We start from the raw sequence: 16,505 nt of genomic DNA on the forward strand, positions 1-16,505 counted from the left end.
AGCAGCGCTGTCTGATTCGGGCCCTCGCATGAGCACACTGTCTAGTGTTCTGTCCGCGCACTTACTAGTATCCTTTACACCTCTGAAGTGTGTATAATGTGCGCATAATAACAAGCAGTCGAGTGCATGAAGAAGCTTTAACAAGATAACAAAACTGCAGTCAATATTTAAGCACGCAAGCTAGCTGTTATTGTCGCTGCTTACCTCCGTCCTCTCTCACTCATTCACCGGTAGACACACTGAAATCTGGATGACGCGCACGCGCAGATCGTGCGAAGTGCATCGGTCAGTGCAACGCTGATCCAGGATCGGATGATGTAAGAAAATGAAGAAAAACGTGACTGAAGTAAATCCATACAATCCTTCATATATTACCTTATTATTATTAGTCACATTATTATTACGTAATCATTTTAATTCAAATAAAGTTTTTTTTGATCAAAATTCGATTGCTATCAAAACATTCCCTTAGTATACAAGTAATATATATATTTATAATTTATTTATTTTATACTAGCCTAGGTATAGTTTAAGTCTATTAGCATATTTACTGACATATCGCTTGAGACTCACTGATATAAAATTATAATTAATTGTACTTGTGCATATTTCTTAATATTAAGCTTAAAATGTGTTGTAATGTTACTATTGGTCAGGATTGTATGATCTTTTAATATTATACAGATATGTAAAGTGTACCTAAAGTACACTTGCAATAGTTCCACTTTAGCTCAAATATACTTCATATTTAGCTGTACTTCAGCACTACTTCCGCACAATTAAAGTGCATTAAGTAAAAAATGTTGAAATATTTTTGCATCATTACTCCAGTCACATGATTCATTAGAAATCATTCTAATATTCTGATTTGCTCCTCAACAACATTTATTATTATTATGTTGAAAACAGCAGAGTAGATTTTTTCAGTTTTTTTGATGAATAGACAGTTTAGAAGAACAGCATTATCTGAAACAGAAATCTTTTGTAACATTATAAATGTCTTTATCATCACTTTTGATTAATTTAAAGCATTCTTGCTAAATAAAGGTATTCATTTCTATAATCCCCATATTTTACATTTAAAAAATAAGATATTCAAATGGAAAACAGATATTTTAAATAGTAAAAATATTTCACAATATTACTACTTTTGCTGTATTTTGAATCAGATAAATGCAGGCTTAGTGAGAAGAAGAGAATTTTGCATAAATATGTAAATGTATTAGTAGTATACTTAACTTAATTTCAAATACATTTTAGCATAGCCTATTTATTTTTCACTATATATAGGTTCCTTATGTGAAATCCAAGAGAATTTGTTTTTTTTTAGACATGCTGAAACTGTAAACCACATTACTTTCAGAAATGATTAACACTCTTTTTATTAAATTTTTTCTCATTATGCTGTGTAGCAAAGTTCAATTAACAAAAATAAAAACAAAAAACAATGAGTATTTTCTAACCACACTGTAATAAAGAAGCAAGTCTGTTTATATGTCCCCCAAAATTCCAAATGTTTTTGATACTAAATTAAATTTTCTATTGTTTTGTTAGTTTCTCTAAAGCAAACACGAACTTAATTAATTAAAATTAATTTACTTATTTAATTTTACATTAATTCATTCATTGCTGTAGAAAGCATATTTGCATTTTAAGACATAGTTCCAAAATTCTACCATCTACTTGTGTAATGCTTATATCCTAAAATGATTTAATGCCATAAGTGCTTCATAAGGAAAGTTTTTAGACATTTTTTGGTTCATAAATAGGTCAAAAAGGTCAAAAGTTTACATACAATTCATTTTGTCTTCTGGGAAACCTGTAAGTATCTTTGGTAGCTTCTGAAGGCCAGTAATAAATGAAAAAATATATGATATTTAGGCAAAAAAAAATTTTTACTTCTGGAGCATCAGTGAGTGTTTGAACTTTCTGTAAAAGTTGCATAGGAGTCCCTCGGTTGTCCTCAGTGTGAAAAGATGGATCTCAAAAATCCTACAGTCATTTTTGGAAAGGGTTCATATACATAATAATCCTGAAAAACTAAAGAATTTGTTGGACCTGGAGGACTTTTCTGAAGAACAGCAGACATTTTAATTGTTCAGGAAAAGCAAGGGACTCAACTCAACTATCACTAAACAAAACAAAACAGCTGTGAATCATTCAGCTAAGAACACAGTATTAAGTGTATGTAAACTTTTGAACGGGGTCATTTTCATAAATTCAACTATTATTTTCTCTTGTGAACTATATGTAAACACATTTTATGTAAATATTACTTTGTATGAACTCTCTTATTTTGGCAAAATAATTAGGATTTCACAGGTTCTGCAAGGTGTATGTAAACTTATGACCTCAACTGTATGCTGACCTTTTAATGCTGAAATGTAAAAAAAGTTAAAAACAGAATCTTAAAAGGAAGAAAATACTGAAAAAAAATACACATTCAATAATTCATTTTTTTTTTAAAGTACTTCAACCCAAGGGGGAGAAAAGTGGTAAACAGTGGGACAAATATCCACAACATGACAATGAATAATTTATACACAACTGTTTTATTTCATTATAGGTCCTCCAGAACTGCTGTAGATGTTCATGAATACAAACTTTCACAACTGATCTCATCCTCAAAGACTCTTAGATCTGTGAAAGATCTGCTTTACTTCAAGTCCTCGTTTCAGGTTCAAGCATGTATCAGGATCACAGCATTGTATTCGTGCTATGAAAGAACTCCCAGTTAATTACTGCATTCACCAGACATCTGTAACTCAGTGAGGGCAGATAAGTGCCAGCTAGAACATGGAAAGTGCAGAGATCTGTTTTTTTGACTTGCAATCACAATATTGCACTATTATATTAGAAACATAACAACTTACGACTTTGAGCTTGGTTAAATATTATATTGTATTCTAGATTCTGCACCTTAAATATACAGCATCCTTATGGAGTGTCTGAATCCCACTATAATTATGACACAACAATAGCAAATTGAAATATGTGGACAGCAGAGCTGGATCTCATTCTATTAGTCTTGCAGTTTCTTCTCTAGTTCTGTAAACACCTTTGTGTTAACCTCATCCACTTCATCCTCGACCTTATTAAATAAAAAAAAAAATTAAAAAAGTACAATAACGAATAAAGAAAGTCATGATCACTATAGTTAAAATATGCCAAACATGTTCTCATGATGGAGTTATATCTCTCACCTGTTCCACATTGTCCACCTCAGGTATGTAAAACTGCAGCATGTTCTGAATGCCATTTTTTAGGGTAACTGTGGAGCTGGGACAGCCTGTGCAGGAGCCAACCAGCTTCAGCTTCACTGTGCCCTCCTCAAAGCCTTTGAATATGACATCACCACCATCCTCCTGAACCGTGGGTCTTAAAGAAAGCAGACAAAGCACAACAAAAACTGTAAAAATGTGAAATATTTTTACTATTAAAAATAATATGAATATATTTTAAAATGAGATTTCAATTCAAAGCAGAATTTTTAGCATCATTGCTCCAGTCACATGATTCTTCAGAAATCAATCTAATATTCTGATTTGCTGCTTAAATTTGTTTTACTATTATTAATTAAAAAAAAATCAAAGTAGAAATAGAAATCTTTTGTAACATCATAAATGTCTTCATCATCACTTTTGATCAATTTAAAGCATCCTTGTGAAATAAAAGTATTCCTTTCTATAATTTCTTTTCCAAAAAAAAAAATATATATACTGACTTTAAGCTTTTGAATGATATAGTGTATAATGATACAAAAGCTTTTTATTTTCAATAAATGCTGATCTTTAGATCTTTCTATTCATCAAAGAATCTTGAAAAAAATGTACTCAACTGTATCAAATATTAATAATGATAATGTTTCTTAAACAGCAAATCAGCATATTAGAATGATTTCTGAAGGATCATGTGACACTGAAGACTGGAGTAATGATGCTAAAAATGTTGTTTGATCACAGGAATAAATTACATTTTGAAATATATTCAAACAAAAAAGTTATTTTAAACAGTAAAAATATTTCAAAATGTTACTGTTTTTGCTGTACTTCGGATCAAGCAGAAGAGATTTCTTTAAAAACTTTTGACTCGTAGTGAAACTAATTACAAATTTGTCCTGTCCACATATACAGTACTTTTATTGTGCTGTGCTAAAAGCTTTTCATGCTAGTAGCTAATCTAAATCTTGACATTACAAATTTCTACAAAATTTCAATCATTTTAATAAGTGGCAAAATGCAATAATTAAGATTAAACATGCTTTAGTATTTTTTGGATGGGTTTTGGAGGAATCTTATCAAATCTAAAATTTTTATTACAATTTAAAATAACTATTCTCTATTTTAATATATTTTACAATGTAATTTATTCCTGCGATGTCAAAGCTGAATTTTTAAAATCATTACTACAGTCTTCAGTGTCACATGATCCTTCAGAGATCATTCTAATACAATAATATTTCTTATTATTATGAATACTGAAAACAGTACATTATTTAGAATTCTTGTGAACAGCATTTATTTGAAATGAAAATATATTGTAATATTATAAATGTCTTTATTATCACTTTGGATCAATTTAATGAATCCTATTGTATTTTGAACCACAACAGTGTAAACATACCTGATCCGTGTGTCTAAAAGCTCCTTAATCATTAGGACAATTTCATCATCATCTTCTGTAACACCTAAAAAATAAAGATTAAAATGTTAAATACAATGCATCAAAATTCAAAATGTATTTAGTCAATCTCTGCAATGTTTTCCTCACTGCTCTCGGCATGTGTTGCTCCCATTGCGATGGCCTCGCCACTCTCAAAGAACTTAGTAATGACCTCAATCGCATGTCTCTTAATGTCTGTCCATTCAACATCATCATCTGTCTTTAATAACAACACATTTACAAAGTTAAATGCAGCATTCAAAAAGGTTAGCAATCAAACAGGCCGTCTTATCGCCGAACACTACCTTAGTCAGTGTGATAAAATCCGGCCCATAAAAGACACTCTTTATGCCTTCGATTTGGAAAAGATCCCTGTTGGATGATTATAACAAATCTTTTTAATACACAGCACTGCTATCCAATATCTGATTCAAATCACCACTTGCAAAAGTAGTAAGCTACTATACTTTGACAGTGAAGCTTACTTGGCTAAAGGGGAACTCTCTGCAGAGTTTGATGTTGGGAAATCTCGAGTCCCCGTCCCCAACACAGGCTTACCAGGAAGAAACTTTAGACTTCTGGGGTTTGGTGTGTCTTGAGTTAAAATTGAAAGCTTTTGTACTGCAATGCAAAAAGTCCTTAGGCCTGTACAATATGAAATTCAACAGCATTACAAGCTTTAATTCATCAAAAGCAATGTGTCAAGGAATGAAGAAGATATCAGATAAAAAATAAAATGCTTTACCTGAGAATGGTTTGCATTCATATTGTTGAGGCTGTATTCTGTGGGCAGCCCACATTGAATAGCACTGATTTCTGTCATTTGCAGGCAATCTGTAAGAGAACATACGCGATTACAGTCTTTAAACACACAATGAAGGCATATTTAGAAGGACTACATATTCTACGTAGGACACACTTATTTACTTTCATGACAGTTGATTAACAAGGTAATCGTTTCACTGCCTTGATTTGGTGGAAACTAAGGTTAATATAGTAAACGTGCACAATCGTCATTTGACATTATATTATGTAACAATACACATCTTGGATCTGAACATGGTAAAAGATGCAGCATGTCATTTCCAACCTCAAATGATGTGCCCGTATGAAGCGCATTAGACTCCATCTTACAGACGCCGCCATTTCGATTGTTTTGAAATTTAGGACCCCAAAGCGGACACTAGTTCTCCTGCTGAAAAATACGACTGTGTGTATGTTACCTAAAAAGTATGTGTAATTAAAAATATACATAGTGCTTATACAAATATGTGGCAAAATGCGTATTAAATCAGAGTGAATGACGGCAAAACAACTGCGTTGTTGGCACCTGACACATGCCAATTTAAAGAAAGGCGCAAGTGGACTAACGCTTTCTAGAGGTTTTCTTAAAGGAATAGAGTCACACGGACCTTCCTCAAAATGAAAATGACAATTAGCCTAAATTAAAACGGTACTTACACCTTTATGTTGGTCCTGTGCTGGTTTAAGCTGGTCCTTGGGCTGGTTTAAGCTGTCTTTAGCTGGTTTTTGCTAGTCCTTTGCTGGTTTATGCTGGTCCATTTGCTGGTTTATGCTGGTCTTTAGCTGGTTTATGCTGGTCCTTGTGCTGGTTTATGCTGGTTCTTTAGCTGGTTTATGCTGGTCCTTGTGCTGGTTTACGCTGGTTTATGCTGGTCCTTGTGCTGGTTTATGCTGGTCCTTTGCTGGTCTTTAGCTGGTTTATGCTGGTCCTTGTGCTGGTTTACGCTGGTTTATGCTGGTCCTTGTGCTGGTTTATGCTGGTCCTTTGCTGGTCTTTAGCTGGTTTATGCTGGTCCTTGTGCTGGTTTAAAGGTGCAATGTGTAATATTTAAGATTATCTCTAGACAGAAACGCAATATAATGTACACAACTATGTTTTCAGGGGTGTATAACCTTACTAAATTAACCATTATGTATGTATTACCTCAGAAATGGAAGCCACGGTAACAGTGCGTTTCCACTACAGTGTCAAATCCGCGCTCAGTGCCGCTGGCAACGCTACGCTACAATGCCACTGCTTTGGGGAGTGTCAAATTTAGGGCACTCCTATTGAAAAACAATGTTTACACCCTGTTTGCGTTTTATCGTATTCTTTTAACGGCGGTTCGCAAACGAAACACTAGCATATAATGAAGTACGGTACATTTACTTTTGCGTGACTTTTTCAATATGTGATTTCAGCTCAGTAATCCACCAGTTTCGGAAACGCGTGTCATGTATCCGTAATCGCCCCCCACCCTCAAATAAGCCACTATTTGAGGGACAGCCATTTTAAGTGGTGTTCGAAACCATCGTGGACGTTCTCGAGTGCACTCATTCAATCCCACAATGCACCGCAAAAACGAGTGTACAACCGATGTACACTAGATAACCCATAATGCACTATGAGAGTCGCGAGCTGAATGAATCCCCGACAGAGATGGCGCCAGCAGCTGAACCATCCATTCATTTTACAACGCGCTCATCCACTGCGTAATACAGCCAGCATAATACAACACAAGTACAAATTTATTGTAAATTGATTATTAAATTGTTTAACTATAGGGGTTATGCATAATTTCCGTGACAGAGTTTAAGATAAATCCTTTAATCTTACTACAGGAACTGCCCGTTTCAAATGATTATTAAACAGCAAGCAAACTATGCAAAAGCAGCAGTCTTTCCAGTGCACTCAGTGTCCGAATTCACTCACTCGTTTTCACTCACTCATTCAAGTGGACTGAATGAGTGGACTAATGTAGGGAATAGTGAATGAGGGTATTGGGGGCGATTTCGGATACAGCCCTTTTCTTGCCTACTTCTCACAGCGATTGGTTGTCGCCCGGCGTTTTGCGCATTATTCTTTGTTGTCTAAAAACAACGACATCTTAATCCCGTGTCGGCTGCCGTAGCTTTTGTAAAGGGAGGGGTGAGCGGTAGACGGAGTCGTTGGTTGCAATTCACAACCTCACCGCTAGATGCACTACACCTTTAAGCTGGTTCTTTGCAGGTTTATGCTGGTTATTAGCTGGTTTATGATGGTCCTTTTGCTGGTTTATGCTATTCTTTAGCTGGTTTATGCTGATTTATGCTGGTCCTTTGGTGGTTTATACTGGTCCTTGACCAGCACATGACCAGCAAAGGGCCAGCATAAACCAGCAAAGGACCAGCATAAACCAGCATCAAAACATACCTAACCAGCGTATGCTGTTTTTTCTCCAGGGAACTGTGATAGCTAACTATGTGCTCCCTTCTGAAAAACAAACAAACAGCTAAACCAGCCTAGACTGGTTGGCTGGTCTTAGCTGGTCTTAAGCTAAAACCAACCTAGGCTGGTTGGCTGGTCTTAGCTGGTTTAAGCTGGAAGTAACTGGTTTTATCCCATATAATTATACGATCAAAACATGTCATCATTGTTTCGGTAGTGACAAAAGGGAACACATAATCCTTAATTCAGGGGAAATTTTAATACCGTTATGCAAAACTGTAGTATTTTAGTACTTTTTAGTGTGTTTTAGTGTAGAAATGTGTTCCTTGGATATTAAGTAATTTGCATACAAACAAAATTTGTGGAAAAGACACTTTTTTTTTACCAAAACGTTTGTTTCCACTCTTAAATACTCTTGGGTCTTTTCACAGATCTGAAAAAAAGCCAATCAAAAGACTGACAAGGTTTTACAGCAGTTGCATCTGTTGATATCAATCAAAATGTTGCAATATGTGGTATTAAATTTGCCTAATGGATAAAAATGTAGAGGGAACATTGTCGTGACTAGGTGACACTTGCTTAAAGATTAACACTGATTTGATTAAAGGTGGAACTTGGCCTGAAAGTTTTGAGAGCCACTGTTCTAAACTAACATGCTCTATGAGTAAGACCATAAGTAAACACTGGGACAAGACTGGGTTGTTGCCTTGTGGCTGTTATATTTTCTTGTCTTAAAGAAGGTGATTACCATAGAGGAGTGGCTGAATGTGGTGGCATGTCTCAAAGCTTCCTTTGCGTACATAAGTAAGAATGTGGCTCATCTGGTAGAAGAGACCGTAAACCAGTAAGGCCAGCAAAAAAAGTGAAAGATGCTAAAGGACAAGTTGACGTGTTTCTGAGAGGCTAATATGTCAGTCAGGTTTTCAAGACCTCCGTGGAAGGATCACTACTGAGATTATCAGCACTTTATTTTATTCTTGAACCAACTCTTGAACCAACATGGCTCTTTGGGTTATCTTACCAATTGTTCTGTGTGCCGTCTCATTCATCGGGTGTTGGACAGTGTGAGTTGACGAGATTCTTTGAATCATTTCTGTCAATTTAAATTACATGTTAACACATTTATGTTCTCATAGTGAACTAAAATTCTGATAGAGATTTTATGTTACACTTTTTTATTACTGTTTTGCATTTCTATTATTACTTATTATTTCTCTTCTCCTTTGCTGAGTATACTTTACTAGACAGATATAGACACATAGATACATAGACAGACAGGCATAGTAATTTATAAAGTTTTAGTCATAATTTATTAATATTGGCATTACATGATTGGTGCTGATGTGTAAATGATTGTTGCATAACCAGCTTAACAACAAAGCAACAACAAAAAAGGCAAGTAATTTCAGTGCTGATGTCATGCGCATCAAGGGCACATACTTTAAACTCAGTAATCGAATTCAGGATCAGAAAATCTCAAAGACGAGTCAAGGCTGGTATTTTATGTTCTCTGGAAGGGGAGTCTGATCGAAGACGAACGTTCACATACATTGTTAAACTCTCATCAATTTATGAGTCATGCTGTATAAGCAGGATCCGGGTTACTTATTAAACAACCCTTATGCATCTCTACTAGAGCAAGTATACTGAACAGAATTAGTACAGAAACAGCAAAATATTTGTACTATTTTGGGTCTCTTTTTAGTTTTTTTTTCTGGGGTTTTAGTCTTACTGAAAAGTAATATAGATTTCCAAAAAAGGCCTTCACACACGTTCAAAATGAAGGTTCCAAAAGGGTGCTTTTGGAGTGATGCCATAGAACAACTTTTAGTTCCTTAAAGAACCTTTTAGTGAACAGTTCCTAAAAGAACCATTTTGACAACATTTAAAAAATCTAAAGAACCTTTTTTGACTATAAAGAACCTTTTCTGCATTTGAAAGGTTCCGTTGATGTTCAAGTTTCTTCACAGAGCCATTGATGCCAATAAAGATCTTTATTTTTAAGTTAAAAATATTAATAAGAACTTTCCATCACGTACAGCTTTTATTCATTCAGCAAATATGATTTAGAACAGTATATTATATTACACTGTAAACAAATTGAAGTGACCTAAAATGTCTTTTTGTAAAGGGTTCTCCTATCTTTTTCTACAGATACGGACTTGCATTAAGTTTCAACCATGTCTGCGCACTTACTAACTGGTGAGGTGATGAGTTCAACCAGCATTTTTTAATGTTTTCGTTCTGTTATGCATGTTTCATTCTAAAATTGTTTTAACAGGGAATATAGAAACTCATGTCACCCAAATGAAACAGGGATTTGCTGCACCGTGGATAATGTTCCCACCGTAAGGTCTGTAAAACACATTAACATCTGAAACACCTGTCATTCTCTACTTTATTTATCCGAAAGAATGACAGGCATTTTCTGTTTAATTTGTAGCACAAGTGGAACAAACTTTCCTGAAAGCTCCCTTTTCACAGCAACAATCAATGCTGGGTCATTTTTGTGTGGGTATATTTGACTTTTAGATTATGTTACATTTTTATCACATGGTAATGATCATATTTTGGAAAGCAAATCTGTATTACATCTCGTCTTTGTCCCCACAGTTCTGATTTTTTGTGTTTTCCATCACGCACACATCCTGGATAGGAACAGTGTTCATTCTCTTCTCAGTAAGATTGCAATGATTTTAGGCTGTGTGGTGTCTGGGAGCGCTTTCATGGCAGGGAACTGCAATGTAAGTACAGATGAATATCCTTCACTAATTTGACTTCTTTCACTTCTTGCTTATGGATAGTATAAGCACTGACAAAGCACTACAAAAGTTCTTAAAGAAATAGTTCACCCACAAAATGAAAATTTCCTGAATATTTACCTCACCCCCAGGCCATTCAAAATGTAGATGAGTTTGTTTCTTCATGTTACGTCCTTGGACTGTCTTGTTGGTTTCTCCCAGTGTCTCCCCCCACTGTTCTGTGTGTTTTGGTTTCTCCTTTGCCCATATTTGTACTTCCCCTCATTAGTGTGATTCCCTACACCTGTCTTTGTTAATCAGTGTCCTTTTATAAGTTTGCTTGTTTCCCTCATTACTTTGTCTGGCGTTGTTGTTACCTCCTGTATCTCTGTTCTCCAGCGTTTCCTGTTTGTATACCCTTTAAGTTGGATTTATTAAAGACTTTCGTATTTATTCCGTCGTTGTTTGCCCATTCCTGCACGCACCCTGACAGTACGCCAGACCGAAACAGTTTCTCGTTCGTTTTTACAGTCTTTTTGTTTCCGTAGTTTCTTCATTATGAATCCCCCACTGCGTCCTGAATTTCTCCTCCTACGGCTGAAGCAGGGGGAGGTACCGCTTGAGGGCTACACCCAATTGTTCCAGCTACTAGCAAACACCACCAGCTACACAGATGACACTCTCTGTGCATTTTATGACGCGAGCCAAAACGCGGCATGCAGAGCGCCGTCGTCCAAGGATGGCCCTCGAGCTAATTTCGCCGCTTTTGTGGTGTGGACACTGGCGAGAAACAAGTCCTCATTCCCCGCCTGTTCCCTGGAGAATCTCGCTAGTGCCACTCCGGACCCAGAGCCCAGCCAACCACCACCCCGATACGCAGGACATGAGCCCGAGCCCACCCATGATGGAGAGCCAAAGCCCAGCACGACCATTGAGCCATCGCTACTAGGAGTGACAAAGCTGCAGATTGCCACGGAGCCAGAGCTACACGAGCCATCTGACCAGGTGCGAGAGCCTGCCACGATGCCCGTGACGGTGGAAGTTTCAGTGGAGCATGAGGATGCTGAAGAGAGCATTGCCCACTGCACTGCCGCTGAGGGTGAGCCTCAAATGGATCTGGGACAGTTAGCAATGGAACAGGACATGATTATTTTTTCTGAGGACGTTGCCATTGAACTCCCTGTGCACCCTGAACTGTCTGCCTGTGTGAATTTCCCACCCACCCACCCTCCCTCCCTCAGTTAACACCATCTAAAATGAGTACGAAAAGAGAGTTGTGGTTTATATTTTGAAGAAAACAAAGATCAGGTGTTTGATATCGCTTCCTTTTATTGTAATTATTGTTTTGTAACGCGTTGCATGAACCACATTTTTGTCGCTATTAATATGTTTAACATTAAATGAAACAGAAAAGAAGCAATGCTGTTTGATATAAAATATTTAGTTTCACTGTTATGTTGTACATTCCCTGAACTACGTTTTTTGCAGCTATTAATATGTTTAAATGAAAACGAAAAGAGGCAGAGGTGGTTGATATCATATTTCGTCTTATTGTAAATACATACAGTGAAGCAGTGAAGATAACCGGAGTAGAAAAGGCGAGCTGACTGACGTTATCAAGTACACTGCTGTTCCATTTGCAGAATTACAGGACTTGCATCCTCACGTCCTCGGGAGTTCATACTCCCAAGTCAAACTTCCAAGTCCGAACTACGAAGGACGCAAGTCCGAACTTTGCGTACTTGGTATTGAGAAACGGCCCTGGACTCTGCCTTGGCCCTTCGACCCTGCGGCTCCACTCAGGCTCTCAGCCCCCTCGTCTGCACCATCGCCCGTTGGTCCACTGTCCATTCGGCTCCGCCCCGGTTAGTCGTCATCCCACCTTTGGCTCAGGACTCTACTCCTCCGGCTGCGCCTCGTCGCTCCGTCCCACCGGCTCCATTGGACTACTCCCTCACTCCGGCACAGCCTCAGTCCTCTGTCGCTCTGTCTCCGCCGTGGACCTCCGGATCTCTGCATCAGTCGCCAGAGCCTTGGGCTCCGCCTTAGCCCCACCGGATCCTCGGTGTCGCCAAGGATCATCGGCTCTCATCGTCAGTCGGCCCCCTGGAGTCATCAGCCTTTCCTCCACCATGGCTCCTCCCTCCATCAGCTCCACCGTGGGTCTCCATCATCATGGCTGGGTTTCACCTGGCTCCTCCTGCTCCAGCTCCCTCCTGTCTCCTCATTGGCTCCTCCCTCCGTCATCACCTCCCTGGACTGTCTTGTTTCCTTTTTGGCTCCTCTCACCACCTGAACCACCCCTGGATCCCACCGATAGTCCTCCTCCCGGGAGTCCGTCCTCCACCGAAGCCCCCTCCAGAGACTTTGTTTAGTTTGTTTTCCTTGTTTGTCGGCACGAGGACGCGCCTACCGGGAGGGGGATGTTCTGTCACACCCTTGGACTGTCTTGTTGGTTTCTCCCAGTGTCTCCCCCCGCTGTTCTGTGTGTTTTGGTTTCTCCCTTGCCCATATTTGGACCTCCCCTCGTTAGTGTGATTCCCTACACCTGTCCTTGTTAATCAGTGTCCTTTTATAAGTTGGCTTAATTCCCTCATTACTTTGTCTGGCGTTGTTGTTACCTCCTGTGTCTCTGTGTTCTCCAGCGTTTCCTGTTTGCATACCCTTTAAGTTGGATTTATTACAGACTTTTGTATTTACTCTGTCGTTGTTTCCCCGTTCCTGCATGCACCCTGACACATCAGAACAGATCCAGAGAAATTTATTTTTAAAACTTTGGCCATGTTTAGCATGAGAATCCAACTCTTTAACAGTGTAAATAACTTAACATGCATGAAACAGCATTGGACCCCCCCTTACTCACTGGATTATTGATTATTGTGATGTTTTTATTAGCTGTTTGTAATACTAAATTTTTTTTCTTAATTTTTTTTTCTGGTCTATATTTTAAATTGCCCAGGAAAGAGTAAATTTTTCAGCACATTTTAATATTTAGGTAAGCCACTATTTTAATGAAGGGACCTCAGGTGACTTTCAGTGGCCGCACTCTGAAAAAACCTTCAACCATGTATTTTACAAGGTTGTATGACAACATTCATGTGAGGTCAGTCTTGTGTGGAGTCACAAAACAAACTCTTTCCAAGCTTGGTAGACTGTTTCTTGTAGCCAGTCTCTGTGTAAATATGATGAACATGCATGAGCTTTAATGACAGCTCTAACCTGTTTTTTAACATGTCAATATATTGAATTACATTTTTATTATACAACAGCGTCACATACTTGTAGTTCCATAGTAATACTCTTGTCTAAAACAGTATATAAAACACTCATTTTTTACATTTTGTATTGATATCTATAGTTCCATGAAGAACCTTTAACATTCTTGGAAACTTTCCATAACACGTACGGTTCTTTACAGTTTGTTACTTTAGATTTTTTAAATGTTTTTCGTATTAATTTAAAGAACTGTTCACTTAAAGGTTCTTTTGGAACTTTTGTTTTTAAGAATGTGTGGTAAACTGTCCAAATAGATAAATAGATATTGTTTCCTGTGTTTTTTTGCAGCCAGCAGAGCTGGTGTTGCTCCATTACCTGGGAGCTGCTGTGAGTTTTGTGTTTGTGTGTCTGTACATGACCATCCTGACCTCCCTCACTGGTAAATGTACGCTGACGGGATGTGAACGGGTTCTCTATCCTTTACGCATCATCTCCTCATTTATCCAGATTTTTGCCACCATCCTCTGTATCCTTTTATGGTCAAATATTTTGCTTTATGGATGGTAATGCTGTTTTATTGTTAATTATTGTTCAGTATGTCTATGCTTTCAAACTTATGGGATTGGTTTTCTTTTTTGAATTCTCTGATTGTTTTTTATGTTTAAAAATGCTTTCATTTATATTACTCATGCATTTCCTTCTTCTGTGAAACACAAAGGAAGATATATTGGAGAATGATGATAACCAGTTTCGGGTTCTATTGACTACTATTGTATTCATTGTACCTACCTGTTATTGTTCGCAACATTCCTCCAAATATCTTCTTTTTGCATCAAAGGAGAAATTCAGTCATACAGGTGCGGACCTACATGAGGCTGAGGCAATGATGAACTATCCCCTGTAGCTATTTATTGAAATCACAGTGGTTTTTCCTCCATAACTCTTTTTTTATCAGATGGCATCTTCTTCATCCAGGAGAATTACATCTTTAAACACATCTCCGCTGTGTTTGAATGGTTTTTGTGTGTCAATCTGGAGATCTATGAACTCAGCTACTCTGTGGAGTTTTACTTTTTCTCCTCATCAATGCTTTCGGTACTTTTAGAGAAGAAAGAAGAAGAGAAACCCCTCATTTTGGCTTGATGTTGAAAATCAATAGTTTCCTTAGTTTTTCTGTTATGGATTTATAATGCAAGACTTTTTAAATGTAACTTAATTCAAGCAGCAGACCTACTCTTTGAAGACTTGTAAAGGATTGCACATATTTTTGAAGTTGTAATATAATGTACATACTCCTTGAGATAGCAAGCACTGGATTTACTTTTCAGCAGCATACTCTGATCTTTTCTCAGAGTGGCGCAACTGGCACTTTGAACTTCTTAGTTTCTTCCTAAACATCTTTACTTTCTAAATAATATATCATTTTAACAAGGAAAATACCTGCAATATTTGATATCTGGATTTCCTGTGGTCGGTGCAATGATTGCTCAATGTTTACCTCACACTTTAATCTAATCACTCAGTCCCTTGATAATGTGGAAATCAACTGCTGGCAGGAAATGTGTAATTGTCAGAAATGATAGTGTCACAAGGTCTATGTAGAAAAAAAGTTAAGAATAACCCATTCATGCCATGGTCATGTTTTCTCTAATTAAATTATTTTCAAATATCTCGTATTGTCAGAACTTCATAGGGTGAATTGAGGAGAACGCCTATGGCAAAATGGTTCAATTTACCTGAAACGACCTTCTAAAGACTAAAAGGGTCTAATTTTCTAGACAAGATCATTATCAAGTTTTAATTTGATTGACAAGCGGACCAATCAAAACGCAGAATCTACTATTTTTTCGACAAACAGACAGGAGAGTAGATTAACGTCGTTGGATTTGAATTTGATAAATGGTGTGTATTGACATCTTTCAGCGACCATTTTTTGATGTTCATTCATGTTTATTTCATGCTATAACTAGTAAAGAGGAAGAGATGATCGGTTGACCTTCAACTTGAGGCGCTACAGCGATCTGGCACGATACATCAAGCGGTATTTATTGTTTGAATTTCTTAAATGACAAAATTTGAACGCGGAGTATGGCAAGCCGTTTTAACATTTAATCTCAAGCCCTACTAGTAGGCTACCCTTGCGAAAATTATTAATGGTTTTAATATAGTAAAAATGTAGTAACCAGTGTTGGGCTAGTTACTCAAAGAACGTAATATCATCATTTGACCAAAATCCACATTGGATCGCAGTCAGAAGTTATTACAAACAATCAATAGTGACTGATAGTGACATTTAAGTAGAAGTGTTGTATTATTCTCATTAACTGTTATGTGTAGCTTGATTGTAATTTCTCCATTACCCATATTCTATTTGATTTCATTATGTATTTTGTCAAATCACATAAGAAGAAACTGTTTAATTTTACAAAAAGATTTTTAATTATTGTAATATAATGTACCACATGCTTATCAGTGGTACATTAAAGTGAAGCTACAACTTGCACAACAGTGTTCAGATCATCTATTTTTCCTGACTAAATCTGTTGAATGTAAGCTTTTCCATATTCCAAGCTTGCCTGCTGCACTGGGGCCATCGCATGCATGTGCCAGTCATGAAAATTATGAAAAGAAATCTAGGAATTATTTATTTGTTGGATTTTAAATCAGCGGGGTTG

At 37.1% G+C, this 16,505-nt stretch overlaps 3 protein-coding genes across 6 annotated transcripts in view; 1 reads left to right on the top strand and 2 right to left on the bottom strand.

Moving 5' to 3' along the window:
* The window catches only part of ccar1 (cell division cycle and apoptosis regulator 1), a 32,326-nt gene extending 32,076 nt beyond the window's left edge, over positions 1-250 (bottom strand). For both annotated transcript variants that reach the window (XM_073834147.1, XM_073834146.1), the window contains exon 1: positions 205-250. The gene's annotated coding sequence lies outside the window, so the exon portion shown is untranslated. The remainder of the gene's footprint in view (positions 1-204) is intronic.
* A 2,283-nt stretch (positions 251-2,533) lies between these two features.
* LOC141325460 (NFU1 iron-sulfur cluster scaffold homolog, mitochondrial) lies at positions 2,534-6,249 on the bottom strand. 3 transcript variants are annotated; one of them, XM_073834151.1, is made up of 8 exons: positions 6,124-6,249; positions 5,408-5,496; positions 5,148-5,307; positions 4,968-5,034; positions 4,771-4,882; positions 4,624-4,687; positions 3,204-3,378; positions 2,534-3,091 (listed from the first exon to the last, which is right to left on the bottom strand). In XM_073834151.1, the coding sequence occupies exons 2-8, from the start codon at positions 5,460-5,462 to the stop codon at positions 3,023-3,025; spliced, it is 702 nt and encodes a 233-aa protein (XP_073690252.1). In that variant the 5' UTR covers positions 5,463-5,496; positions 6,124-6,249; the 3' UTR covers positions 2,534-3,022. The 3 variants fall into 3 exon arrangements, with proteins under 3 accessions (XP_073690252.1, XP_073690251.1, XP_073690250.1); XM_073834150.1 differs by lacking the exon at positions 6,124-6,249 and adding an exon at positions 5,753-5,838 and having other exon boundaries at positions 5,148-5,283; XM_073834149.1 differs by lacking the exon at positions 6,124-6,249 and adding an exon at positions 5,753-5,838.
* Positions 6,250-8,802: 2,553 nt separating this feature from the next.
* LOC141325461 (transmembrane protein 150A) lies at positions 8,803-16,194 on the top strand. The gene is made up of 7 exons (XM_073834152.1): positions 8,803-8,937; positions 10,028-10,075; positions 10,155-10,226; positions 10,317-10,384; positions 10,487-10,617; positions 14,179-14,356; positions 14,786-16,194. Exons 1-7 carry the CDS (start codon positions 8,873-8,875, stop codon positions 14,971-14,973), a joined length of 750 nt encoding a protein of 249 aa, XP_073690253.1. The 5' UTR covers positions 8,803-8,872; the 3' UTR covers positions 14,974-16,194.
* Positions 16,195-16,505: the final 311 nt, after the last annotated feature.

Source organism: Garra rufa, chromosome 2 (assembly GCF_049309525.1).
Source record: "Garra rufa chromosome 2, GarRuf1.0, whole genome shotgun sequence".
Classification (NCBI taxonomy): Eukaryota; Metazoa; Chordata; class Actinopteri; order Cypriniformes; family Cyprinidae; genus Garra; species Garra rufa.